The sequence below is a fragment of the Pavona decussata genome, unplaced genomic scaffold, assembly GCF_977016875.1.
Source record: "Pavona decussata unplaced genomic scaffold, jaPavDecu1.1 SCAFFOLD_254, whole genome shotgun sequence".
Taxonomy (NCBI): domain Eukaryota; kingdom Metazoa; phylum Cnidaria; class Anthozoa; order Scleractinia; family Agariciidae; genus Pavona; species Pavona decussata.
The window spans coordinates 539,995-566,144 of record NW_028145657.1 but is presented as its reverse complement, the minus strand read 5'-3'; the positions used below and the strand labels follow the sequence as shown (position 1 = coordinate 566,144).

At 39.5% G+C, this 26,150-nt stretch overlaps 2 protein-coding genes and 1 pseudogene across 5 annotated transcripts; 1 reads left to right on the top strand and 2 right to left on the bottom strand.

The window, feature by feature from the left end:
- Window positions 1–67: 67 nt before the first annotated feature.
- Window positions 68–13,753, bottom strand: LOC146456424 (glutathione peroxidase-like; annotated as a pseudogene). 2 transcript variants are annotated; one of them, XR_014858818.1, is made up of 4 exons: window positions 13,576–13,753; window positions 5,604–5,729; window positions 2,123–2,547; window positions 68–1,108 (listed from the first exon to the last, which is right to left on the bottom strand). The product of XR_014858818.1 is annotated as a glutathione peroxidase-like, transcript variant X2 (transcript). The 2 variants fall into 2 exon arrangements; XR_014858817.1 differs by lacking the exons at window positions 5,604–5,729; window positions 13,576–13,753 and having other exon boundaries at window positions 2,123–3,394.
- LOC146456423 (aquaporin-9-like) lies at window positions 10,395–15,955 on the top strand. Its single transcript, XM_085093119.1, has 7 exons — window positions 10,395–10,553; window positions 11,591–11,683; window positions 12,507–12,633; window positions 12,925–13,062; window positions 13,762–13,880; window positions 14,390–14,607; window positions 15,202–15,955. The coding sequence occupies exons 1-7, from the start codon at window positions 10,470–10,472 to the stop codon at window positions 15,356–15,358; spliced, it is 936 nt and encodes a 311-aa protein (XP_084949245.1). The 5' UTR covers window positions 10,395–10,469; the 3' UTR covers window positions 15,359–15,955.
- A 1,610-nt stretch (window positions 15,956–17,565) lies between these two features.
- Window positions 17,566–25,012, bottom strand: LOC146456422 (aquaporin-7-like). 2 transcript variants are annotated; one of them, XR_014858816.1, is made up of 8 exons: window positions 24,861–25,012; window positions 23,191–23,285; window positions 21,921–22,047; window positions 20,985–21,122; window positions 20,348–20,466; window positions 19,694–19,911; window positions 18,782–19,124; window positions 17,566–18,635 (listed from the first exon to the last, which is right to left on the bottom strand). XR_014858816.1 is itself a non-coding variant. In XM_085093120.1 (7 exons), exons 2-7 carry the CDS (start codon window positions 23,263–23,265, stop codon window positions 18,890–18,892), a joined length of 912 nt encoding a protein of 303 aa, XP_084949246.1. In that variant the 5' UTR covers window positions 23,266–23,285; window positions 24,861–25,012; the 3' UTR covers window positions 17,566–18,889. The 2 variants fall into 2 exon arrangements, 1 of the variants encoding a protein (XP_084949246.1); XM_085093120.1 differs by having other exon boundaries at window positions 17,566–19,124.
- Window positions 25,013–26,150: the final 1,138 nt, after the last annotated feature.

The following is a 26,150-nucleotide window of genomic DNA, read 5'->3' as shown; positions in this document are numbered from 1 at the left end:
GGAAAAAGAGAAAATGTTCATATAGCGGGAATTGTTTGTAGGTATTAAAAGTACTTGCATGTCAGTTAGCCTAAACAGTTTTCAGTTTTACTGTAATATCGTATCACATATTTCAAGTACAAAGCTCAAAGCCATGCTTCTACATCTGCTTACAGCTGAATGCACAAAAGCTGAACAAAGAGAGACGCAACTCAAGACCATTTCACTGTAGAGAACAGTTTGAAAATAGTCTGTCATTCAGTTGAACTGTTGTGACTGTCATAAAGATATTACAATGCTACTTGAAAAACTGTTACAAAGTTGTTGAACACTTGAAAGAAAAACGAATCAAATGAAATGACAAAATAAGTTTCACCAACCCATTCACTCCCGGCACAGCCAACTTGAATCACAATCATATTGTTCTAACTTTGAGTCTGACAATGATTTCCAACGGTGTAAACATTCAAATGAAAGTGCTTATAGGAGTACAAGCTGGAGCGGCTAGGCGTCATTAATTGCTGTAGGGATTTTACCGAGATGTGGCAGTGAGACCGCGCGAAACAATTCCTCGTTCGAAGTGGCTCCTGCTTTCTTCGTGCGCCATGCATATGAACACATGACCCCGCTGGGTACAGTAGTGCTTTCCGATTGTATTGTTTGGTTTTCAGTCTGTTTCAAGACTACAGGATTTATATTTTGGAGTTTGATTCCAGCGTGATAGCTCAGGAGTGGAAAGGTTCGTGAAACTGAAGTTTCTCCAGAGAAGGAGGAGGGAGGAGGGCCCTTACAAGAGGGAAGAAGGGAGAGTCTCTTCTCCCCCAAAACTCCCTTTCAATTCTCTGTTATTATTTACCGTCCCCGAATAAAAACGATACATACAAGTCCAAACTGAAAATAAAAATTAATCATCGTTCACGTTTCCGAACTAACATTGTTTCATGAGACTAATAATATCATCGGCCAGGTCGAACGGCTCCGTACTGGGCAGGTATCGTTTGACAGGGTATCCCATGTGATCCAACAGGATCTTCTCAAAGTTCCACGTGATATCAGTACTCCTCACCGGGGACCAGAGGATCGTGTTTGCCGCTTGACTAACAACTTCACCGGGCAGGGGACAACGAGACTATAAAGAGAAGAAAAAAATGAACAATGTCAAGATTTGCGTCATTGGATGATTGCGTGAAACTTGTACGTTTCGTTTCTTTTTGTAGAACTATAGCCTGCGTGACAGGCGCTATGCGCCAGAGGGAGGAGAGAATGGAATGGGGCGCGAAAGCGCGAAGCGAGGGTACGCCCTCTTCTCCACGCTTCCCTCGCTTCGCGCGTGCGACTGATTCTTCTCTTTCCTTGTAGAACTGTAAAATTAGACATTCTTTTGTGAATTGAACTTTGGGACTAAGCATCATTTTCTTACATGATGCTTTTAATTCCGTAGGACGTTTGAACATTGATTTAGATGATTCACGTTCGTATACCTGCAATTGAGAAAAATCTAGGTTGATGTATAGCACTGAGTTATCGCAAGATGTGTGGGGCAAAGGTTCGCGGAAACAGTGACCCTAAACTTCTCAATTACAAATAAAACACCCTCTGATCCGTGTTCCCCCTATGCTACAACGCACAGGAGAGAGAGAAAGTGATTTTCAGGCTTATTAATGACTGAGAGACGTCCGGGTGGTGGCCGCGTAGTGAACGAAGCCCTGGAGACTGGGGAGAAACTTCAAAGAAGTGTAAACTGGGACGATTTTCCCTACCTCCTCTGCCACGTAGGAAGAAATTGAAGGCAAGAAGACCATGGGAAGACCATGAAGAGTGATCGCCGGAGAGAGAGGGAAATAGGTGTTTGCAGTGACGCCGTCAATCGTCCTTGCCCCTGCCCCACCCCGGACCCCCTACAAGTTTCTTGCGCGTCACGCAAGCTAGAACATTATGGAACGTTACGTAACTACCAACCATGGAAATAGCTTTAAAGGGAATTAAATGGACGTTGTTTCACCTTCGGTAATTGTGCTATATTTCAGCAATCACGTTGATTTTTGGATCAGGAAATTACAGCCTCGTGCTTGACCTCGCGGGAGCTCAGTTCTCAAGGCTTGTCGAGGCAGATGTTAGGATCCACAAACAAACAGCAACTTACCTTCACGAATGTGTATATGGGATCTTCTTGAGCGCCGTTGACTTGGATTTTCTGGAAGAGGGGGAAGTTCGGCTCAAACCCATTACCAGGCCTGACGTATTTCAAGCCATTCATGATCTCTCGAGCATTAGCTCCAGGCTCTTGGTATGCAAATTGATTGCATGGAAAAGCCAGCACAGAAAAGCCACATTTGTACGTTCCTGTAGTGGAAAACTCCTTCATTAGTGCATTCAGATGCGGGTACTGGAACGTGTACCCTCAGAATGTCGCCACGTTCAACAAAAGCGTGACTTGTCCACGGTACTGGTTCAGCGCAACCGAAGATCCATTCAAGTACTTGGTTTTGAAGTTGTATAGGGAATGGCTCTCATCTCTAGTACAATATGTCTGGGTGGAAGATTTCTTGATCACTGCACCTGTACTGCCTGCAAAAACGTACAGGAGAAAGACTGATAGAGGAGAGATCTGCATCGCGGCTGTTATACAAGCGCGACGCGAGTTACGACAACTGGTATCGTATAGAGTTATGCAATGACTCGTGACCACTCAGTTGGACACCAGTCTAACGTTTGGTGGATCATGGAGGAGAGCCCCTGATATGACGCACGATAGTTGAAAATACTGACAAGGATGTATTTTTGCGCGACTGTTGGTTCGGCGATCGCGAGCGATTCCCCGCACGCACGCAAAAAAAAAAAAAAAAAAAAACTAAAAAAAAAAGATATTAAAAAAGAAAGTGGGACCCAAATATGGGTGTCCACAGCTCGTGTTTGCTGGAGCTCAGTCCACGCTTAGGAACACTTAGGGGGTGAAAGCGGGGGTGGGGTGTTGTGCAATAAAATATATTTAAAAAATAGCCCGCCACAAGTTGCGTGTATAATTGGGATGCTCTCTCATGATGTGTATGCGTTGGGAAAAATCCAAATCCGGATTTTGTGATTCGTTTTCCGATGGATTTCATGATCCATTTCCATCTCGGAAGGATTTTGTAGATTAGTCCAAATCCGGATTTCTTGAGATGTTTTTTTTTTTTCGGGGAAATCCGAAAATGGATTAGTAAAGTAGTGTTCAATGAACACTTAGCGCTGCGCGCTGTGAATATAAATATTCATTAAGCGTTCCCATCTGTTCAGCATTAATTTTTTTCCCGCGTGCGTTGTCAAGTGTATTCACCATAAGAACAATTTTTACTTGGATCTATTATTAGTTTTTTTAATTTCCGAACATGAAATCTCAAGAAATCCAGATCAACTCTGATTTTCCCAAACGAAAAACTCCTTTAATTTATTTCTTGTGTCCATAATTCTGACAGAGCACGCGAAAACAAGGCTCCCTTTGAACGTGAAACGATAATTTTCAGGATGGGGCAGGGGGGGGGGGGGGGGGGAAACCCCAGTGCCCCAGTTGGTTTTGGCTGCGGAGCCAGGAGCTTTGAGGCGTTTACGGCAGAGCGCGGAGATTAAGAAACCTGACCATCATTCAAGTATCCAGACGGCCATTGCTTTTGTTTGCGAGCCTGCACAACAGGCGTTATTTATTTATTTGTTTGCGTTTTGCAGGCCAGCGCGGAGTGCGAGTCACGCACGACATTTTAGACTGCCGCTAATAATAATAATAATAATAATAATAATAATAATAATAATAATAATAATAATAATAATAATAATAATAATAATGATAATAATAATAATAATACACACATGCGTAAGAGGCTCCAGGACACCTTTTCACAAAATTCCATTTGGGGATTTCATTGATGACTGCCGCTTAAACGCTAGCCAAGCGTGTCTCCGCTAATTTTAGAAAGTGAATGATGGCGTGACGTTGTAAATTAGTATTTTAGGATCTTTTTAACAACTTTTTTTATTTCATCAAAATTTTAGTCTTACTATTGTTAAAAAATTGTGCTTGAAAATAGCTCTGTTGTGCTTGGAAATAGTCGCTTTTTTTTTAATCGAAATGAATTTTAAATATTGAATTGTAAATAGGTTTTAATAGCTCTTTTTTCTACTTTTTTTTATAATAATAATAATAATAATAATAATAATATGAAATTAATATTAATCTCTTTATTAATATCTTACAAGCTATTTGCAATTTAAAAGTTCTAATTTTAAAATATCCACCTCACGAAAAATTTGCTTAGAAAAGTTTGACGCATCAAAGTAATTAGCAATAAAGCTTAAATTATGCCAGAAAATCAGCCAGCAAAAATTCAGAGTAAAAATCCCAAGACACACTTGTTTGACTGAAACTGTGTTTAACTTGTGACAGCATCTCCGTATACGCTACAAAGACCTCTTCTTTAGCTGTTTAACTTCCCTCTACGTTTTTTTCTTTCATTTAGTATATTAAGCTATTTATTTATTGCTTATATAATTAACTATCTTTTGGCTTCTTTTCCTCTATTAAATGTATGCGTAAATTGTAAGCACTTTAAATATTATTAGTGAAGTGAGACATTGTAAGTTATATTATTGTAAGTATTATGAGCACTGTTATCATTTTAGTATTGTAAGTATAGTATTATTGTATACAGTTAGTATAGTAAGTATTGTAACTTTGTATCAATTGTAAGCAGTGCGTTGTGTTGTGTCTAAGGTTAATAAAAATCGACCTCTTCGTTTTTTTGTTTTTTTTTTTTGTCTGGTTATTGACACAAGGCGTATCCTCTTCATCCTTCATAGTTCTCTGACTCAGAAGTAGAAGATGTTTGGGAGAAGTCTGGACCACTGTACAATGTTTATCAACATGATTATCTACCGATAAGCAGCAGGAGAAAGACCTGACTCGTTTCCATCACCCCTCGCGCGAAAAGACAAGAGAGACGACTGGGGCGAGTCAGCAAAAAGACATGAGAAACCACATGACAAGTCACAAGTAAGTCGGGTTTGAAACAAAGATTACCTGTGATTATTGGTTTGATTTTTTTTGCAATATAAGTGAAATGGTCAAAACTATTATTCTCGAACACAACCCGCCTAATCACAAACGTTCTCTGCCTGCACCCCTGCCCCCCCCCCCCCCCTAAACCGGCCTCAAAAACTACTGTCTTTATTGCATAGCTACCCCTCTATCCAGCAGTAAAAAATGACAATGAGATACAAACCTCAATTTTTTGTTTATCTAACTGAATGCTGACTCTTGCTAGGTGGATATTTCTCAAGTCAAATTATAAAAGCCAATAAAATTTTGTCGGTAATGTTCATGTTGTTATGACTTGTTCCCTGACATGTATTCATATTTCTTAATTTTTTTACCAGTGAAATTTGAGATCTAGAGCTTTGATATATTTCTCTTCGAGCCCCTGGAGTCGTGCAATTTTTTAAAAAATAAAATTCACTTCTGACTGCTAGCGCTGTTTCTACGTACACGTACCGAACAACGCTTTACAACAATAAAACCTTAGTTTAAAATAACTGGCTAAAATCGGACTAAAATTTAAAAAGAAAAAAAGAAACTTTAAAAAGAAAAGTCCTACCCTTGTTCTTAAACTCAGCCAAGGACTGAAAATTCTTTACATCATTAGGCAAATTGTTCCACCAAGTAGGTGCGACATACTGAAAAAGTACTGCTATCCACGGAGTCCTGGAGCCCTAAACTCTGGCTGTTGAAAAAGAAAAACGCATTCAGCTGAATAATTAGTGCATTATAGTCTGGTTGTCTATCATCTCCCAACTGAAAGCTAATACCAAAAGTGGGGTCGTGTGAGAGGGCAACTCTTCATTTTTTATGTCATTTGTAATACAAATTCGATCAACGTTGAGGTGCCACTAGCTTGTTAAATTTATAACAATTCATCCCAAATGGTAAGTACAAACAGTTTGATTATATTAGCAAGGACTCAGTGCTCTTGAGTAATGCTTTATTATCTACCATCAGTGAACGCTTGTCGGTATTCGTCTTTGTGCATTAGCTACACAAGATGGAATTGCATTCCCCGGTGTCTCCCTTGGTCTTTGGAATATTGCTCAGTTTGACTGTTTAAGGTGATACAGTTAAGAATATTCCCGCGGTTTTTTTCGAGACGACAAAGAAAAAGCTAGAAAAGCTGCCGTATGTCATTATGAATTTTTCATAGAAGGCCTGTATCCGATTAGTGGCGTGTCTCCGGTAGCTTAGTCTTAAGCTCCTAGTCAGTCCAGTCTGCAAATCGATACTAATTTCTCTTCCATGTAGTTTACAGCACATTTTGGCTAAATAACCTCATCTCGGGTTTTAGTGTCTATCAATGTTGTGTTTGCTGCTCGCTAGGCGCTACCATTTTATTTTTATGTTGTTTCTAGCACTCTAAAAGAACCCTTCCTCGAAAACGCGGGACGGGACAAAGTGTTTACGGGCGAAATCGGGACAAGTAAGAGTTTACTGAGACGGGCTAAAAAGCCTCCGAAAAGTTTAAGTTTCTCTTACAAGCCCAGTTCTAGGAAACTTTGAATTTCTCCTCTCAACGGCTAGGAACTTCTTGTATTTTTTTTCTGGTCAATAGGATAGCGGCTTTGTTCGTGCCACTTTCGTGCTTTCTTACAGGGATAGTTGTCGCCATCGATCACCCGATACTTCAGTGTGTGTGCTGTGCAGCCGAAATCCACTCGCCCAGAAAATTTTCATACACATACAGAAGTGATATGCACGAAATTGAAAAGCGCGATGAAAGCATCTCGAATTTCTAATCCGATTGGCCAATCAGAAGCCGGAAATTCAAACTTTCCTGCAACTGGTCTCACGGTCACCTGTAAAATTCTCTTCCTGCCCCGACTTGCTTTCCCTGGGTCTCTTGTCGAGCTTGTCAGCAACTCCTTTATGACACCGAGGGAGAACCGGATACCGAATTATTTGATCTTTTGTCTCGAGCAATTTAAACAATGCAGTAGTTCAGTGCAGATTCTATCTGTTATGGCTTTGTTTATTTTGGACAGTCTGCCAAGTTAGGGTTGATGCAAAACACACGAAAAGTGATAATTATTCGAATTGGACACAAACATACATAAACCAAAACAATCAGACGATCATCCCTTGTAAAGGATCGGTAAAACGATTTGCAACGGCGTATTAGACGAAGACCTTTTCCGCTATATTTTGAGTTACGTACATAGTCATACACGCACATATCGAATAAGATGAGGTATCAGTTTAAACCTGCCATTGGAATGATCGCTCAATGGCGCATGCCGCCTGAATTCATGCCCTCAGGATAAGATTTACATCCAAAAGATTTCGTTTCTCGTAGCTACGTGCGTGAATATAGGGTGCGTTCGATTGACCTTAGGAATACATAAAATGATGAAAAGAAATCCCTCATAAGAGGTTTTTGGAAGGTACTGGATTACAAAATCGCTCTTAAATTATCATGTGTCAGGGAAAGTTTACAACAATGTCTTCCAAATTTACTTTAAAAGAGACTGAATCTGACAGCTATTCTGCTTATTCTTATTCCGGAATACGGTAAATCGAACGCGACCTTACCGTGCGAGCAAAATATGTTGAAGCAATTATAATTAGAAGACTGAGGACGTTCTAACAAGTTTGAAGTATGAAAAGTCAATTACTGCCAAACAATGCTTCAGTTCCTATTTAATCACACTTAACTTAGGCGAACGAAGTTAAAAGTAAACTGAGCTCTTGAAGGTATTCATCAGGAACGTGTTTGAAGCCTAAATAGTTCAGTGTCATCTTGTTAGACCGGTATGGCGCTCTGTTTCACGAACATATTAATACTCTTATCATATTAAGTGAAGAAGCAGTTCTTACATGGAGTTATTTAAATTCCCGCTGAGTGAAATGTACGCTTCCATTGAGGTTCCATTTTGTTGAGTAAATATTGTCTTTTTTAGCACAAAGCGAGTGAAGGGTCGCGGTCGATATTTCTGTGCATTTGTTCAGTTTCTGACATAAAGTTTGTATTCACGAAACGAGATATACAATGTAAATTGTACACGCAATTATACACTGTATTATACTGATAAATTCTGAGGCGGTCAAAAGTTGTGGGCCAGTCAGCCCTTCAATGTGTGTATTCTATGGAACGTGGAATTTCAGTTTATTTACGACCGAAAGTTCTCTTCAAATGCAAGGCCAACAAATTTGGAAATCTCTACCCAAACGATCAGGTTACGTGTTCTGTTTCAGCCGAGAAGATATACATCTTTCTCCATAATAATAACAGACATACAAACAAATAAAAAGAAAGAATACTCCTTAGCCCTGTCATTGCCGGTATGTAGGCATGCGAGGAGGCCTATCTCATCAGTGGCGAATCCAGGGAAGGGAGGAGAGGGAGGAGACCCCCATCCCCCCCACATCTCCCCGTATCTTTTAAACCAAAACCAAGGCCCATGAAGCCCAATCGAGTCAAGCGTTCGATAGCGGGCATTGCTCAAAAAAGTAGGTTGGTTCCATTCGGGAGATGTCCTCGCCATTCTTATTTTACCAAGAACATTTTGTCATAATAGTGATTTCAATTAAAATTAATACCTCTATAGACTATTTGTAATTCCCTTTCTTTTGTATGGCCAAGCTAATAAACACCACGATGTAACGAAATCTTAGTCTTCTGGGTAGAAACAACGAAACAAAAACAAAACAAAACGTCAATTCAAGGTGACCATGTTCAGAGGCTTTCCAAGCACAAAAAATATTGCATTGTTTATATAGATATGCAGCCATCTTCATTCGTCTTGATCAGGAGAAGCCTCATCGAATCTTCATTCGATTTTCTACTTTTGTTTTATTCTTTCGTCTCAGTTTATGTTGCCTGCGCGATAATGAGTAAGATTTAAATGCGTAGAGATGGCTAAAATTGGGTAGCTTTACTCCGTTCAACAAGGCACAAATAATCCTCCGATAATCTCATAATGCATTGATTTTAGGCAAAGTAAAGAGAATTGATCACATATGATACAGCTCAAGGCTTTTAAAAATAGCCGACCCTGACGTGACTAACACTGCTGTTAAATGGAGACTTATGTTTGTAATAAGTTTATTTTATGGCTTACGAAACGGATCACGGATACGCCTCGATCGAGAACAATAGAGCACATCCAAATTTCTACAGTTCAAAAACTATAGCTATTGCAGGTGTAACTCACGACAGGCGACATTTATGAGTAACTTTGCCAGGCTCTAATTTTCAAGCTGATCTTTCTTGGAGGATCTGTAGTTTTTCTGTTTTGTTTGAGCCAAACCGACTGATTTAAAATTGCGAGAAACTAATTGATTGCTAGTGGCCTGTGACTGCACCATGTTTAGTTGCTTCTGGTCGCAGTGATTTTTGTAATCGATTAAGTTGCATAGTAGCTCAGTAGCTTTGTCAATTCTCTCTGATTGTATGTTCGGTCAAGTACGTGCCTATTTTCACTCTGAAAGGGCAAACGTTTGACCTTGTTAGCCTGACGTTGCAGAAGTTTCTGCTGATCACGAAATCAGGAGCGGATTGCGCGCTAAAGCCTATGGCTTAACAAACGAAATGCATGTAGTACTTAGCCAAAATAAACTAAAGGCGTCACTAAAGGATTAAAATGAACAGTAGAACAGTAAAAGCATGGGTAATAAAAATCGCAGTGTCTTGTTCGGATAAATCAGTTGGCTTTATAGCATATCGTGGCAATAAATTTTGGATCACCGTTCATATTGGCAATGTAAGCTTTTTGGTTGTACATCTAGAGTGTAAAAGTATGCTTTTTGCTCGATGATTCTAGTTTGATCTTGTTAACCTGGAATGATTTCCTTTCGGAAACGGGAACAAATCACTTTAATAAGCTTACAAGATGGATCATCGCTTTGCGAAAGAATCGCGGCGACACATATTTACCACGCCACAGGTGCAGTAATTTCAAGAATACAGCTTGTCCCTTGGAAAAATAAACCGCAAAGAGCAAACAAAATAACGTCAGCAAGCTAGAACAACATTTTTGGCCGATTGTTATTGTTGTGTGCAGTCTTTGGTGTATGAGCGATGACCAATTGGTGTAAAACTAGGTTTGCACGCAATGATTCCGCTATGTACAGCAAACGTGACTAAGTAAGCGATAAAATCCCACGGCGTTCTATTTTAGTGTTAACGGAGCTTTGTAGGGTCTTTTTACACTGAAGAATCCATCAAATGATCTCGTGTTTTGCTGTTTGTGTTTCTACTTAGTGTTACTGATTCCGGCGTTTTTTCAGCATTCAAGTAGTAATTCTTATAAAACTGTCAGAAACTCAAGCTTGATTTCTAGTTATCAATCAAAACTGGAAAAAGGAAAAAACAAAACAGAGCCCAAATATAAAGGCACGTACAGATCAGAAGGAAAACACTGTGCCTCTGTCGTACACCCATCAACGTCCACTTTGTGCAACGAAAGCGAGCGTCATGTCCAACGAAAGCGGAGATGTGGAAATAGTTTGCTCTACGGATAAACTTGAAAAGGATACCAACAGAGGAACATTTCAAGAAGTGAGATACATGTCTATGTGATTGCCTTGGATTTCTTTCTTCTTTTTCAAGCTCCTGATTTTTCAAACTAAAATTTTACATATTTCTCTAAGAAATTTATTTTCGCTTTTTAGCCTAGGACTTACCGTATTGTAGTCCAAGGGTTACAGAGTAATGCTTTATTATTGCAAATTAACGCTTTAAGTCAAGATTGGGGCGTACGAGGCTGGGTTGGTCTGACTTGTTTCTCTGGACAAGAAACTCTATTCCACATAGTCTCTCTTCACCCTGGTGAATGGATATACCCTGCGTTGGATTAATATCCTTTTCGGGGGCGGGGAAAGGGGTGTGTGGTAATATTCCTGCTAAGAGTTGCTTCATGCTACAGACTCGCGTTAAGCTCGAGGACTCACTTCGATATGATGCTGTCGTAGCTAGCGTGGTCCCCGGTGTGGTTGTCTACTTCTATCTCTTATTTCATCTGTCTTTCACATTCATGCGTGGGTTGGGTGGGTGGGATAAGATCAAAATATGGACTGATAGCGACTGACAGTGGCGCCTTTACATGTTGGCGTCCGATCTCACCCCACAGAAGAATTGTAAACCGCCATGAGACTATGTGATATGTGCGGTATATAAATACATCACCATTACCTTTGTCAGTCGTGCGGAATGAATTTCTGTCAGAATAATCAACTGTGACCTGCGCTCGCATCGACTTGTAGGACATTTTTACCTCTTAAAGTCAAGTTTATTAGGCATACATTTTTGTCATATATTAAAACAGATAAAAAACTGAATACCCAATCATAATGTCCGTTTAAAAGAGATTTCTTCCATCTAATGTTCATCATACCGCTACCTCCATTTTGAAGGGTTTCATTTGATACATACGAACTCAGCACAGAACGGAACCGAGTAACTTAAACTTGTTTTCAACACAAACACCGTTTTGATTATATGTGTATGTTGTTTTAATAGTTTATGGCTGCATCTATCTCATTCTAAACACTCCTGTAATTTATAAATCCTTTTTGTTTTCTATCTCCAACTTGCAGTGCAAAGAATTTTTCTCCATGGCTAGACGTTTTCGTCTGTCTCCCTTGATGAGAGAAGCCGTCGCCGAATTTTGTTCCACCTTCATTCTGCTGGTGAGCACTTAGCTTTCCTTTTCTTAGCCCTGTTTAAATCGGGTCAATTTTCGTTATGAATAGGATTTGGTGACATGTCAGTATTTCCTCTTTTAATCTTCCTCCCTCCATTAACGACTCCTCGACTCACATGAGTGACTAAGCTCGAGATTCACATATAGTTCCACTGAATTTTGTTTTGTAAAATAATGAAAATTCAGAGCTACCAATGGAGAGTGCTCAACGGCTTTTGTTTATATGATCACAAGTCGGGATTTTATCCACAGAGTCAAGAATTAGCCACATCATACAAGTGAATGGTTTGACACCAGAAACAAAAGGGGTGAAAGGTCTTACCCCTCCCCCTAGCCACTCTCCTTCTAGCCGTCATATTATTAAACAATAACTGTGACCGGCAATCAGATTGTATCAAGGCCGTAATTTAAAGATGGGGCCCATCGCTAAAAGGTCGAATGCTGCTGTCAGTCCTTTGTAAATCCAAGCGGCATGCGCGTCACAAAAACCAACTAAAATAGAACTTGAGGTATTTCTTGACTGCTTCTAAGTATCTCTCCGAGCCTCCACAAAGTATGTCTGCATAGGATGACTCATCAGAAAAAAAGCTTTCTTCCACAAAGAATTTTAAGTTCAGTTTCGAAGAATGCACCTCGAAATCATTAAATTGGATCTTTTCTATGTGTTATGCTCTGTTAACTGAACATGTACCTTTTAGCTAATCTGAGTGGCTGAAGCTTTTTAAACTTAAAGCTTTTCTGCCACTGTACTGCTTCTCTGATCTGTTGCCACCAATATCATTTTACACAATGGCATTTTTATGTTGCAGATGTTTGGTTTGGGATCAGTGGCTCAGATGGTCCTCAGTAACTGGAAGTTTGGGAACTTCTTTTCGGTCAATTTTGGCTGGGGAATTGGTGTCACACTGGGCTGTTACTGGGCGGGTGGAGTCTCAGGTAGGCGCGCAAATACTTAAGAGCTTCAGATTTGGTCGAAACGGAGATATGGGTACATAAACAATCTGTGACCTCATTTGGTATAAAAATATCCACAAGATTTTTCAGTGGGCATTATCCGTTTTCAAGTTGCGAACAGTTTTTCGAGAGCGAGAAATTTGTTTTATTTTTTAAATTAATATTGCATTTCATTTCACATTATAATACCAACATTAAGATACTCTATGACTGTCATTAAAGGAGGTAGCATAGAAAATTCACCCAGCATGTGCAAACTATGATGTTTTGCAGGCGCACACATGAATCCCGCGGTGACCCTGGCTTTTGCTGTTGTGAGAAGACTTCCCTGGAGAAAAGTTCCCGTATATTGGTTGGCACAAATGCTGGGCGCGTTTGTGGCTTCGGCTTGTGTTTATGGAGTGTACTATGGTAAGTAAGGATCTGTCACCTAGCGTAGCAAGGGATTTACATGTTGCATAGTTGAGATCAGTAAGTCACTATTAGACGGAAGGTGGTATTTATCAGTGTCCCAATAGGAAATAAGGTCACAAATGTGAGTACACTGGAACCAGTCTGTGAATTGCTTTGGAAGTCAATTGTTGATTGTCTCGTTTCTGTCTATTCTGATTGGTTAGTGTGACCATAGTTAATTGAGGGACTGGTTATGAAACTTTGCAATGAAAACAATAGTGCTGCAGTTTATGTTGGAAGGGCTGCGACCGTGCACAATCCTTTGTTTTTACGTTCACACCACAGCTGAATATCTTAGCAGGAACGTTTCTATTGGTCAGTTGCTCCAACACATTTCAAAATCTATTGTAGTTTGTGCACGGTCGAGGCCAAAAACGCTAACAAAACATATAACAAAGGAGTTTGTCAAGCTTCATAACCATTGCCTTTTATTAACTATGGTGTGACTTCGTTTGTCTTTTATATACTTACGTCTTAGTCATATCAGGAGCTCCTCTTCGTATTCAGTAATATAGTTTCTACGACCAAAGAAAAGAGCAAAGGACACCGTAAGACAAAAACCATAACAGGCCAGAGCAGAGGAATACACTTTGACACTGTATTTCGGCCGAAGGAACCAGAGATGTTTCCGTTTCTTACTTTTTTTCAACCCAACAGATGCCTTGAATGCATTTGATGGCGGCGTTCGTCAGATTCTGGGTCCGAAAGGCACGGCGGGAATCTGGGCAACTTACCCTCAGCCCTACTTGTCAATCGGGAATGGTTTTGCAGACCAGGTAAGGTAATCATACCCAGAGATATTCACACTAGTTAACCGGATAAACTGAAATTACGTAAAATGATTACTGACTTCTTGCGCTCTTGTAACTCGGTCTTACATTAGCACTAGAGCACGAAGTAATGTTTTTTCCTCGGATAATTGAAAGATGGGCGAGAATTGCTTGCCTTATGCATGGAAACGCGTGAGTCATCTTTCGCTCTACTACTCCTGATTAAAACGAATACTCGTTGTGTTCACTTCTACACATGCACATTATTTCCACCCATCAAACACCCATCAATTTCAGTTTGTGAATATCTTATAAATTATGAATTGTTGAACACAGGTATGTCTGGAAAATCTCGTGCATGCTTGGAAGCCACTGGGTAATTTTGGGGGGTCTAGCTACTCAAAAAAATACCCAAGGCACGCGAACTTTAACATGTAAACTTTTCTTCAATAACTGTGATTTGAAATAAAAATGATTATGCAATATAATGACCGAAATGTTTTGCCTTTTTATAGCTGGTTGGCACTGCGTTGCTGGTTGGATCCGTGTTCGCTATCATTGATGAAAAGAACAATTCTCCTGGCAAAGGCTCGGCACCGGTCATGGTTGGTCTGGTGGTGTTTGTTATCGGCGCCACTTTTGGGTTCAATTGTGGTTATGCTATCAATCCTGCTAGGGATCTGGGACCTAGACTGTTTACTGCGATGGCCGGGTGGGGTGGAGAGGTTTTTACGTGAGTATTGACGCCAAAATTGAGAAAAATTAAGTTCCGTTTTACAATTTATTCATTCGTTCTGAAATTCTTACTAGTGTCCATTCGGCGTGATTAGGTTATCGTAATCCTTAGAAACTAGCTAGCTACACAAATACAAGAAATAGCTACGAAGGGGCTTGATATCAAGCACCTTGCAATAATATTACTTACCCATCGTCAGTCTAGAATATTTTATATTTTCACCTCGAATTGGCTGGGAAAACACCGACGTTTTTAAATTGAGGATGGATATTTCACAAAATTCTTATCGCTGCTTCCATACATGCCAGCTGCTTTTGTCTTTTTTGTATTCCTCTTTCTTCCTTCAGCTTGAAATTTCAATATGTTTTGGCTATAAATAAGAATAAACTAAGAATATTTACTAAAAAGGTGTGAGTAGATTACCAAACGTGCACGCAAAACTTCAAACTTTTCCTGGAGAAAAAGCACGCGAAATCGTTGGTCGTGGAAATTAATCAGATGTCAAATTGTATGGAGCAACCGTGTAACTTAGCAACGAGGTAACTAAATGGACCCCTATCATTAAACTTAACAGCGATATTATTTTTACAGGGCCGGCAACAATTGGTCGTGGGTTCCTGTGATTGGCTGCTTTTTGGGCGGTGTCCTGGGGGCCCTGATCTACGTTGGGCTTATTGAAATGCACCACGACACAGATCAGCACAAGGAAACCGAAAGAGAACTTGAGAATATGATCACAAGCGAGTGAGATACTGAGGATAGGGAAAGGATAAAGTACAAGGCCTATGTACTTACTGTAAAATTATAATCGAACTTATATCCTTGTATTTTACTGGGTGGAGGGGAAGGGGGGTTCCGGAGGCTCAAGTCATTAGGCTTTCATACACCAACTTAAACCGAAATATTACTAATTTTACTTGCGAATAAACTACTTTACGTCAAGCTGAATGGTTACACAAGCGCCGTGCAACAGAAAATAACACTTTATATTTTCCCAGCGCAGATGCTGTGGTTGTGACGGCCACTGTCTATTGTTGGAAGAAATCCACAAGCAGACTTTCATTGTTTAGTTTTGCAAGAGCTGTCCAGGGTTGTTTCTTTATGATGATTCAATTTATTTTCGTCTGGTCTTATTTTTATTGTCCTGATGTACGTCTAACAAAAACAATATTCTATCCATAAATAATAAAATCGACTTTAAAACTGTACATATTCGAAAAACTTTAAACACCCATGTAACCTATTCTAAGTTTCAACTATTTAACTAATGCATTACTCCAATGCCATTGGAGTAATGCATTAATTAAACAGATTGTTTGTAATAAACAGTTGGCGTTTTACCTGATAGCTCAGTGATCTTTCTTCGTTTAACTACAAATGAAAACTTGCCAGATGGAGAAGATGAGCTTTAAATGTGGAGGGGGTGGGGGGTGCCTGTGTTAGGTTCAAAAGGTATTGTGGTAAAATTTACAGCCACCATCTTTTTCTGTACGGTGGATTCTCTTCCCCCCCCCCCCCGGGGAGGGGGAGGAAGTACTCGGTAAATTTTCATACATGGGGGGCCCCGATCGGGGGTTTGAACCCCTTACCAGCTTTAAAATACAAACTTTCAGTTTAACGAAATAGTACACCTACACAAAAGCAAAAATTGTAGCCCTCTCTTATACCTACTGCGCTACTGCGCATACGTTCAGCACGTCTTGGGATGGTCCAAACACGCGTTTCTTAAAGAAGGCATATTTGCATAGTTTATGACTATGTGGGAAAAGGAGATCTTAGCGTGAGCTATTGAAATCCTAAAAGTAAATTGAGGCAGCCGCGCAGTTTTCAGAGATAATTAAGCTTCCATTTGGGAAAAAAATGCCATATATTTTTGGGATTATTGTTACTTAATTAATGATCGTGAAAAATGCATGGTTTTCCCCAGTTTTGTGTTTGGATTTCAATAGCCCTTGCTAAGATCTGCTTTTCCCGTACAGACATAATCGACGCAAAAATACTTCTTTTCAAGGGGCACCGTCCTTAAAGATCATTCAAGACAACAATATCCCCAACGTTAATATTGGAGACGTAGTCTTTGCGTTGTATGTAGACGAATGGTGATTATCCTAGGAAGGACTCTTTGAGGTGATGTTGACTGACGTTTCGTCAACCTGGGCTGAAGTCATCTTCAGAGTCAAGTCAATTGTGGAACGTCAGTAGTTAGGTTGGGATTAAAAGTGATAACACATCATTCATTTCAGCAGTGCTCATCCCCTCCCCGGGGAAAAAAAAACTGGAAAACGCCCCGCAGTGGGGACAAACGAGCTGTTCAAATGCCACGCGGTACAGTTAAAAAAAAATAAATGAATAATAATTGTAAGTGGGTTTCCTTCATTCTAATTAAAGCTAATTCATACCAAACTAAGTCTCTGATTATTTCTCAGCATTACTGCAATGACCATTCGTGATAACGAATGTTTAAACCCAGGAAAACCAGACTCGATTGATTATGCAGGTCATTCGTTGATATGTAGCCGTGAGAACATTTGTTAATTGGTTTAACGATACAGGAAGTATTAGTATTTGGATTTAATAATTGCTTCTAATCTACTTTTGTGTCCCTCTACAGCACTAAAATTTCGAGTTTAGTTGACCTTTCGCATACCAACCCTATCTTGCGGTCAGCCCCCATGTGTAGTTCATTAATATGTCGTATCCCCTTTTCTGGTTTCTCAGCGGACCACTTAATATCCGTTATGTGGTCCTGTTCTCAGATATCGGTTAAAAAACGCAGCATTTCTCAGCCGACGGTAAAAATTTTGGCCAATGGTTTTCGTTCCGTATCAGTTAAATCTCATCAGACTTAAATTAAGTTAAATATTATAATTAAAATTTATAGTTAACTTAAATTAGTTTCTTAACGAAACAGGAAGTCTTATGAATTCGGAATCTCAAACAATCCGACACTTTAAACATGAAATACAAGTGTATTTTAATCATTATTCTGAGGCTATTCATCTACAAATATTAAGTAAATAAGACCATTTACTCATTACCAGATTTTGTCAAGAAAGTTTAGGTAGGATACTGTGTTGAAAGGGAATAAAAATGCACAAAGGAGACTTCACCGCAGTACTTTTGTTCTCCGTAGTTCAGTTAAAAATGGTCAGTAATAAGGTATTTGTAGCATTAAGTTTTATCCTTAGTTTGCACTGCGTTGTAATGAAATATGTAATGTGTAGCGAAAAGCGTACTCCTGCCAAACTTCATAAGGAGGTTCCAAGGGAGTTCTCGTCGTTATAGTGTATGTGAGAAAAGTATTTTTAGTCACGTGGACAGCCTTAATCGGTCAATTGCGACATCATGTTGGTTACTATGGTAATACGTTAGCTCCACATAAAGAAGTACTAAATTATTTCTGAATAATGAGGTCGTTGAGCTACCGTTTTTGCTGCTTTTTTTTAGAAAGCTTGCCACGTTATTTAACTTCTCTGGAAGTATGAGAAAAAGGAGCCCATGACACGAAGGCTCCATTCCTCATAAGCTCATAAGCCTAAAGTCAAACCCTTTCCCGAATAGATTCATTTTTAAACGGGTCTCAGGGGACATTTGAAACGCCCACAGTTCACTGAAAACCCAATCAAAGGAGAGCACTAACAATTAAATTGCTATTCGTCACATCTTTTGGCGGGAAAGGGTGACTCAAGGACTTAGTACCGATAGATTTTTCACTTCTAGTATGCTGCACGAGTGACAATTGAAAGAAATATGGACTAGTTTAGCTGACGCATGCACCCTTGGTATGTCGCCAGTAGGTTACGCGAGCGCGCAGCAACAACCCCTTTCAAGCCTTCTATACATAGTTGAGTCAACGATTTAATTTACTCGAAAATCTAAACTATCCTCTGCCTTAATAATTATAATAATTCAGCTGTTAGTATTATAGCAGCATTAGCTATGATCTTAAGTAAATATTCCATTAAATGATTTTGTAACATACAATGCTTTAAAGCCGTGACTAAAAAAGAAAGACAAATGTTGATCTAGAGAGGATCATTGCATAGCAATGTAGTTTTCTCTTGATTCTAATTTGCTTTAGCTATGATCTTAAGTAAATGTTCCATTAAATGATTTTGTAACATACAATGCTTTAAAGCCGTGACTAAAAAAGAAAGACAAATGTATTGACCTAGAGAGGATCATTGCACAGCAATGTAGATTTCCCTTGATTCTAATTTGCCTTTATGTTTGAAACTTCCGCTACAAGGCTTCATTAGTTGTTAATACTACGTGGCTTTTAGTTGTTGTTGTCTATGGCTCCGTCTTTAAAAGCCATGTTTCCCTTTCCTACTTCGTTTCCCTGAGTCTTGCATTCAGGCATGGTCGTAACAACACACTCGAGTTCGTACCCAGTCTCCCCGTCGTTTTCTGAGTCGTGGTGCATCTCAATGAGACAAATGTAGATCAGGGCGCCCAGGATTCCGCCAAGAAAACAGCCAACCACAGGCACCCACGACCAGTTGTTGGCTGCCCTGTGAAATTTAAAGTGTGCTATTGTCAGTAACTGTTCCTTTGCTCTGAGAGGAACATGTAGAGTATTAGAAATTGCACTGATTCATGCATCATAGGTTGCACTCTTCAGCAGGAAACGTTTGGGGATAACAGGATGTTAAAAAGTTGTTTCATTTTTTTATTTCTCAACATAATGACGTACGTAATTATCCTAAGAGCTGGCTGAGGACAGTTTACAACGCCTTTAACTATGTTACAAGTGGATTGTATGTGGCAAATCAACCTAAGATCATAAGGAAATTAATAAATATTTGGTTTTACTGAGCTGATTCGATAATTTGGCCACCGTAAAGATATTCGGGTGCTGAGTAGACTTTTCGGGCGTTAACCCTTCGTCAGAGCGAAAACGGGATGCCCGAAATCTCAGAACATCTTGTACGAATTACATTCTGGAGCAACTCCGTAATGTGAATTCCAGATAGGATATAATCTTCCAACCAGCAAATTGATATTGATAATAATCAAGGATTTGCCTCCAACTATGGGCTGTAGCAATAGCTCCATCTTTTAAGAGATATTCGATACTCACGTAAACACCCCAGTGCCCCATCCAGCCATTGCAGTAAACAATCTTGGTCCCAGATCCCTAGCGGGATTGATGGCATAACCACAGTTGAACCCAAAAGTGGCGCCGATAACAAACACCACCAGACCAATCATGACTGGTGCCACGCCCTTGTCGGGGGCATTGTTGTTTTGATCGACGATAGCGAAGATACAACCGACCAGCAGCGCGGTGCCAAGCACCTAGGAAAAATAAATGATTTATTAATGCATGAATAATAAATTATTTAACTCGAATAACAGTTTAATTGCTAAAACCTAGGCTCAATTTCCAGCCGTTTGCAGGACAATTCAGTGACTGCGTCGTGGTCTCGTGGGTGCCTGTGGCTGAAGGGATTCCTGGCCAAGACACCAACTGCATTGCTCTAAGTTTGAGAACAGACACGCGTACTGTGAGAATGAAACGATTAGCAAAAAAGACTGCCACGCAGCGGATAAAATGTACTCCAACCAATAGATTTTATCGACTGGATAGCGATTTGTCCACTGGATCAAGTTATCCGTTTATTGAACAAGTGGACCTGGTTGACAGTACCAACGTGCAGTGGAAATTTTATAAATTACGGTAGGCATGGTTTTAAGAGGCTAGCAAAATCATAATGCTAAAAGGGTGACTTACTTGGTCACCGAGTCCGTTCCATGTTGATAAATAGGACTGTGGATATGTTGCCCAGATTCCTGCCGTACCATTCGGACCCAGTATCTGTCGGACACCTCCGTCAAAAGCGTTCAAGGCATCTGAGACAAACAAAAATAAAACTCCGTTCGTCTTCTGCGTGCATTTATAGTTTACTTTTTCTCACTTACTCCTGTGTTTTAAATTTTGATATAACATATTTTATGTGGGTCAAAGATGCATTATGCTAAGTGTCATTTGGTAAATATTTTGAGGGTGTTCAGAGCGTTGGAATAGTGGAGAAACGTTTTGCTCTCGCGGTGCTCTTTGAAATGAAAGATATGTTAAAGTTGTAGTCCACTCGCTGAGTTCTGTGAGCCGCCTTCTTTAAGTGTGTGCAGGTATCACTCCACATTAGACTCCCATTGGTCACTTCATCCCCCACCCCCTTTAACAGTTGTACTCTCCTTTGCAATCTTATGAAAAGACAGATGTAAGTCAACGAATTCAGCAATCAAACATGGCCAACACACACAACAACACAAAGGGGATTGTAAACAGATTATAGAATATGTAAAATTCGATATGAGCACACTATGTATCAAGAAAAGTTGGACCTTATTATTGATTGTCTACTCACCGTAGTACACTCCATAAACACAAGCCGAAGCCACAAACGCGCCCAGCATTTGTGCCAACCAATAGACGGGAACTTTTTTCAAGGGAAGTCTTCTCACAACAGCAAAAGCCAGGGTCACTGCGGGATTCATGTGTGCGCCTGCAAAACATCATACACTGTGTAGTTTGTACATAGGTGAATTTTTTATGCTACCTTCTTCAATGGCAGTCGTAGAATGTGTTTCCTCCTTTTTGTACGTTCCTGCGGTAGTTTTAAGTTTCAAGGTGAAGACGATGGTGAGGGCATTCAAATGAAAAAGCTACTGAACGTACTCCCCTGTGGTGCTATATTATCCTGGAAAAGGTGAGTGATTTTAACTTCTGACTCCTAAAGTATGAAAGTTAATCAACTGAAAGCAGATCTACAGTTTATTATTCTGTACAAGTGGGTCTGATATTTAGAGGTTCTGATATTTATTAGACCAAAAGCTGTTGAGTAGTTCCCTCCTGTTCTAGTGTTTTATTATTCTGTACAAGCTGCTTCTTTCATTTTGAATCTGTGGATAAAATTTATTCCTGTTAAAAGTGTGATCATTCCAGCGAAATTACTTAAAGATACTGAGTAGTAATTTCCCATTCTACTTTTTATTAAACTGTACAAAGTGCTTCTATAACATTTCGAGTCCATAAAATCCTGAAGGGTGACACTTAAAATGAAAGCTATTGAACATTGTTACGCGATGCAAGATTGTTGTAACATTTTCAGTCTGTCGGGATAAACTCTTTAAGTGTGTCCATTCACAGATTAAATGACATGTTGAATGTGAAAAGGTTAACTTTCATGAGCACAGCGATAGAGAAAGTTGGTGAAACGTTGACTTGTTTGCTCTCGTTTTCGCAGGCGGGTTGAGTTCAGGGTCTACTGTTACTTGTAGCATTTGTATACGCGCTTAATTACCTGAAATTCCGCCGGCCCAGTAACAGCCTAGTGTGACCCCAATTCCCCAACCGAAGTTGACAGAAAAGAAATTTCCAAACTTCGAGCTACTGAGAACCATCTGAGCCACTGAACCCACTCCAAATATCTGCATGTAAATAAAACAAGACAAAACAAACAAACAAAAGATAAAGGGAAAAAAAGACGTGTTTAGGGCGGTAGACACGATTGAGGTAACTTTAAGTACAACTTGAAATTAATGTAGACTTCTAGCAATTGTTGATGACTTAAATGTAGGTCTAATGCTGTAAGAGAAGAGCGCATTCGAAGTAAGCAAAAAGAGCTGTTTCAGGAAACCCAAGCCGGGGCCGCCGGTGAACTTGGACGAGTTGGTGCTAACATCGCACGCGCTCAGCTCCGTCTGCTGCATAACACCTCAAAGTACTGATAACTAAAGGTAAATTGGCCACCGTGAAGAGATCCGAGTGCTAATGTTTCGAGCATTTATCCGTCATCAGTGCGAATCTGACGAAGGGCTAACGCTCAAAACGTCAGCACTCGAATTTCTTCACGGTACGTGGCCAATTTACCTTTAGTTATCGACCCTTTTCATAAACTAAACATTCGTTTCTACTCCCCACCGACGCAGCACCGCAGTTTCGTTAGAAACTAACCCTATTATCTCAACGTACTGACAATCAACTCCGTCATTGTAAGATTGCAGCAAGCGTGGCCAGTATGAAATCGCTACTAAAGCTGCTTCAAATCTCTGTGAATTCAACGCCTTTTCATGTACACCAAGGACGACAGAGGCTCATTATGTTTGCTGTCAATAATTAGTAGGGAAATGCGGAAAAAAAAACGAAAGCAAGAGAAATAACTGATCCAACGCAAAATCGTTGCCTAATAACCCATTGAATCAGGTTTTAGGTTCTCAGTACTTTGAGGAAAGGGATCTGCTAGGACAAAAAGGAGCCGAACCAAAGTGTGTAAAGAAATGTACGTCTGCTTGGCTTCTTGCAAGCTTCTCTTATTATTTTACATGGGAACTTGTATAGAATCTTTTTATTTGCCGTATGCAATTATTAAATTAAAACAAATAAACATCTGCATCTTCATACAAAACTTTGAAAATCCTTGCCAGGACAATTTTCGAGGTGTAGTTCTACAAGAACAACAACACCAACAACCCACAGAAAACACCAAACACCAAAGAAACATATATATATATATAAAAAAAAAACCAGAACAAATCCATCTCAAACATTCAGAGCATGAACGCTCTACTCACCAATAAAATGAAGGTGGAACAAAATTCAGCGACTGCTTCTTTAGCCAGAGGAGGCAAGCGATAACAAATGGCCATCGTAAGAAAACGTCTTTTTTCTAAAAAACGGAGGAGAATAGACATAATTTGAGAATTAAAAATAGAATGATAATACTGTATACATAATAGTAATAATAATACGAATGGAACGACCAAGCCAAGGCCTATTATTCACTTGGTGGCTCTTGGATGACTACAAAGGTGAAGTTTCTCAACCATCCCTCCAGAAAATAAATTTAGCTACTATAAGGATTATAATTATGGTTTATCTCATTTTATACATTCATTTGCCATGTATAAAGAGAGATTTCTGTATATTTTCACGGCTTTTTCCGACCGGCCCCGCAGTCTGCTACTCTCAGGTTAATCCCAATGCATATGTACTCCACGTGCCACAAAAACCTCTGCACGCTTTCAAAGGAATTTGATAATTAAGGTAAAAATTGAACTTTGAGCCTAAATGGTAGGCATAAGGATTAACACTGGGTTTCTGAGGTATGAGGCTAATGAGTGATTGCTACGTACTCCTCCCTAGAACAGGGATACTTGTTGACAGTGTAAAACTTTGGGTTCTCTAAGCGAAAACGGGTTATGTTTATATTTCTTTTTCCAACTTTGAGTAAGGGAATAGGGGTGCTTGGGCTTGTTCCGTTAAATGATATTTGTCTGTGGTTGGGGTCCACTGCAGGGTTACACCCAGCAGTATGCCGCCGGAACTCGTTAAACGAGGTCGGGGCCAGGTGAATACATAAAATGTGGAGTCACGTTTTTTGTCTAAGGAAACAACACGAAAATGCATTAACCAACCTACAGTAGCGCCCATGTATTTAGTTTGTAAAATTTACTCCATTCACATACAGAAGGATTTTCGGATTGTCATGCCAAAATGCGCTTTATAAATGTTATTCCTCTTATTAAATATAGCAATCACGTAGGTCCCGGCTACACGTCGTTTTATGGCATGCACGTGCGTGTGTCTGTCTCGGAAGAAGATACTCGTAGGGGTTAACAGGTGAAACTCGCATAAAAAATGAACGTATCCATTCAAAGTGTAGCTATGGTGGTGGTCTCGCTTTTTTCAATAAATCGCTCTTTCTTTGCGGGTGAATAATGATATGTCACACGAACGTGATCAACGAATCTTTGAACAATGCATTGTGTTGACAAAAAATGACTGCTTTTGACAAAAACCTTACGTAATAATGTAGACTCATAACAGAGAAGGAGCAAGAATTGTTTTAAAACTAAGAAAAACCTGAACTGAGCTGAGCTAAAATGATCGCGATGCTAAAAATATAATAAACTTGCTTTCTGTATTCAAAACAAAAGAATCATTTATGTGCCTGAGCAAATAAAAGCGGTACGAGTCATCACTCTCTCAGCAATATAAAATTATAGTTCAATTGAATGCAGTTACAGGAAGGAAAATATTTCAATCCATTTTCTTTTTCTAACAAATACTGTAGACAACAATATGTACAACTAAAAATCACCAAGGCCGGGAACTATCTAAGAAGGGAAACTAAATAAATAATTGAGCCACACGTATACCAACTAAGTTTACTCTGTGCTCTGATGTAAATGAAACACTTTCTATAAAGGTAATCATGAAATTTATGATGTAAGAAACTTACCTTCTTAAAAAAAGTAATCTATTGTTCTTGATGATCACAGCCGACTCAAATAATGCAAAGGAGCTACGGTATCTAACACCGATTGAAATACGCCGCTTTGGCGAATGTTCAAAACTCGGCGTGAGGCATTAACCTTTATTAACTTTTCTTAGACAAACAACATGACAACTGGCTTCTTGTGACGGTTTGTAAATAAACTTGGCACATGCATGTTAAACTCTCCGGGCACTCACATTCTCAGGGTTCGTCGATCGGTAGAAATGAAGAGATAGAAAATATTTGAGAGTGAGAAACCTTTTTTGACCTTCGTTCTTTAACTTTACTGATTTGAGCCAGTATCAGCTTTCTAAGGTCTTTCTACGAGGTGACCCGTGGGGGGTGGGGTAATCGCCCATAACAGGTATACCAGTCTAGGTATATACCACCCCTAGTGGGTATGGTTTTGGAGCTGTTATAGATTGAAGTTATTTATTTGCCCATAAATTTAACAATGTGCTTAAATCAATTCCATCATTAAGTAGCAGAAGACTGCTCTGCAAGCTCATACAAGCTTTTCTTAGTAGACTCCTATAACAAAAACTCAACATTCACATTATATATGGTGGCCTTACCATTCTTGTCTGCAAAACAGGTAATTCCTCCATGAGTCACTATGTTGTCGTACAAAAGATTTCAATAATTTTCTCTTGAATATCTGCAGAGCTTTAATTTCCTTTAAACCAGTTGGGAGCGTGTTCTGTATATTGAGAATCTTCCATATTAAATTTAATTTCAACTGATATACGTTTTGTAGTTTTTCAAAAGATCTGGTATAATGCATATGAATAGCATTAAACTTTGAGAAGTAATCGGAGAAAGCAGTTGGCAAATTTCCTCTAAGTATGAATACATAAATAACTCAATTAGATTTAATTCATACTGGTGTTTGAAATTGGATCAAATATTTCATCCATTTGGTCTAAAGTACATTGCATGTCTTTTATACCGTCTGGTCTTAAATGGGGGATGGTTTTCAGCACGTACCGCTGTGGACCGAATAAAGACTCTTTCATCCACAAAAATAAAACTGAGAAAAAAAGGGGATAATTGTTTTTTACCATTTGGTCTAAGTACATTGCACGTCTTTTACCCCGACTAGGTATGGATTACAACACTGTAGAACGTATACAGACTCTTTCATACTCAAAAGTAATACAGAGAAAGAAAAGTGGATATAAAAAGTGGCATTCGATACGACCAGTAAGGCCCATTTTCCCGCTCTATATTGGCAAAGCGAGTAGTTGCCGGGTC

Excerpts from the sequence above, each read along its gene's own strand:
- LOC146456423 (XM_085093119.1), top strand. The coding sequence starts at position 10,470 with ATGTCCAACGAAAGCGGAGATGTGGAAATAGTTTGCTCTACGGATAAA. Across the intron at positions 11,684-12,506 it reads GTTCCACCTTCATTCTGCTG|ATGTTTGGTTTGGGATCAGT; the intron begins GTGAGCACTTAG and ends TTTATGTTGCAG. Across the intron at positions 12,634-12,924 it reads CTGGGCGGGTGGAGTCTCAG|GCGCACACATGAATCCCGCG; the intron begins GTAGGCGCGCAA and ends GATGTTTTGCAG.
- LOC146456422 (XM_085093120.1), bottom strand. The coding sequence starts at position 23,265 with ATGGCCATTTGTTATCGCTTGCCTCCTCTGGCTAAAGAAGCAGTCGCT. Across the intron at positions 22,048-23,190 it reads GTTCCACCTTCATTTTATTG|ATATTTGGAGTGGGTTCAGT; the intron begins GTGAGTAGAGCG and ends ATTTACATGCAG. Across the intron at positions 19,125-19,693 it reads TGGGGCACTGGGGTGTTTAC|GGCAGCCAACAACTGGTCGT; the intron begins GTGAGTATCGAA and ends TAAATTTCACAG.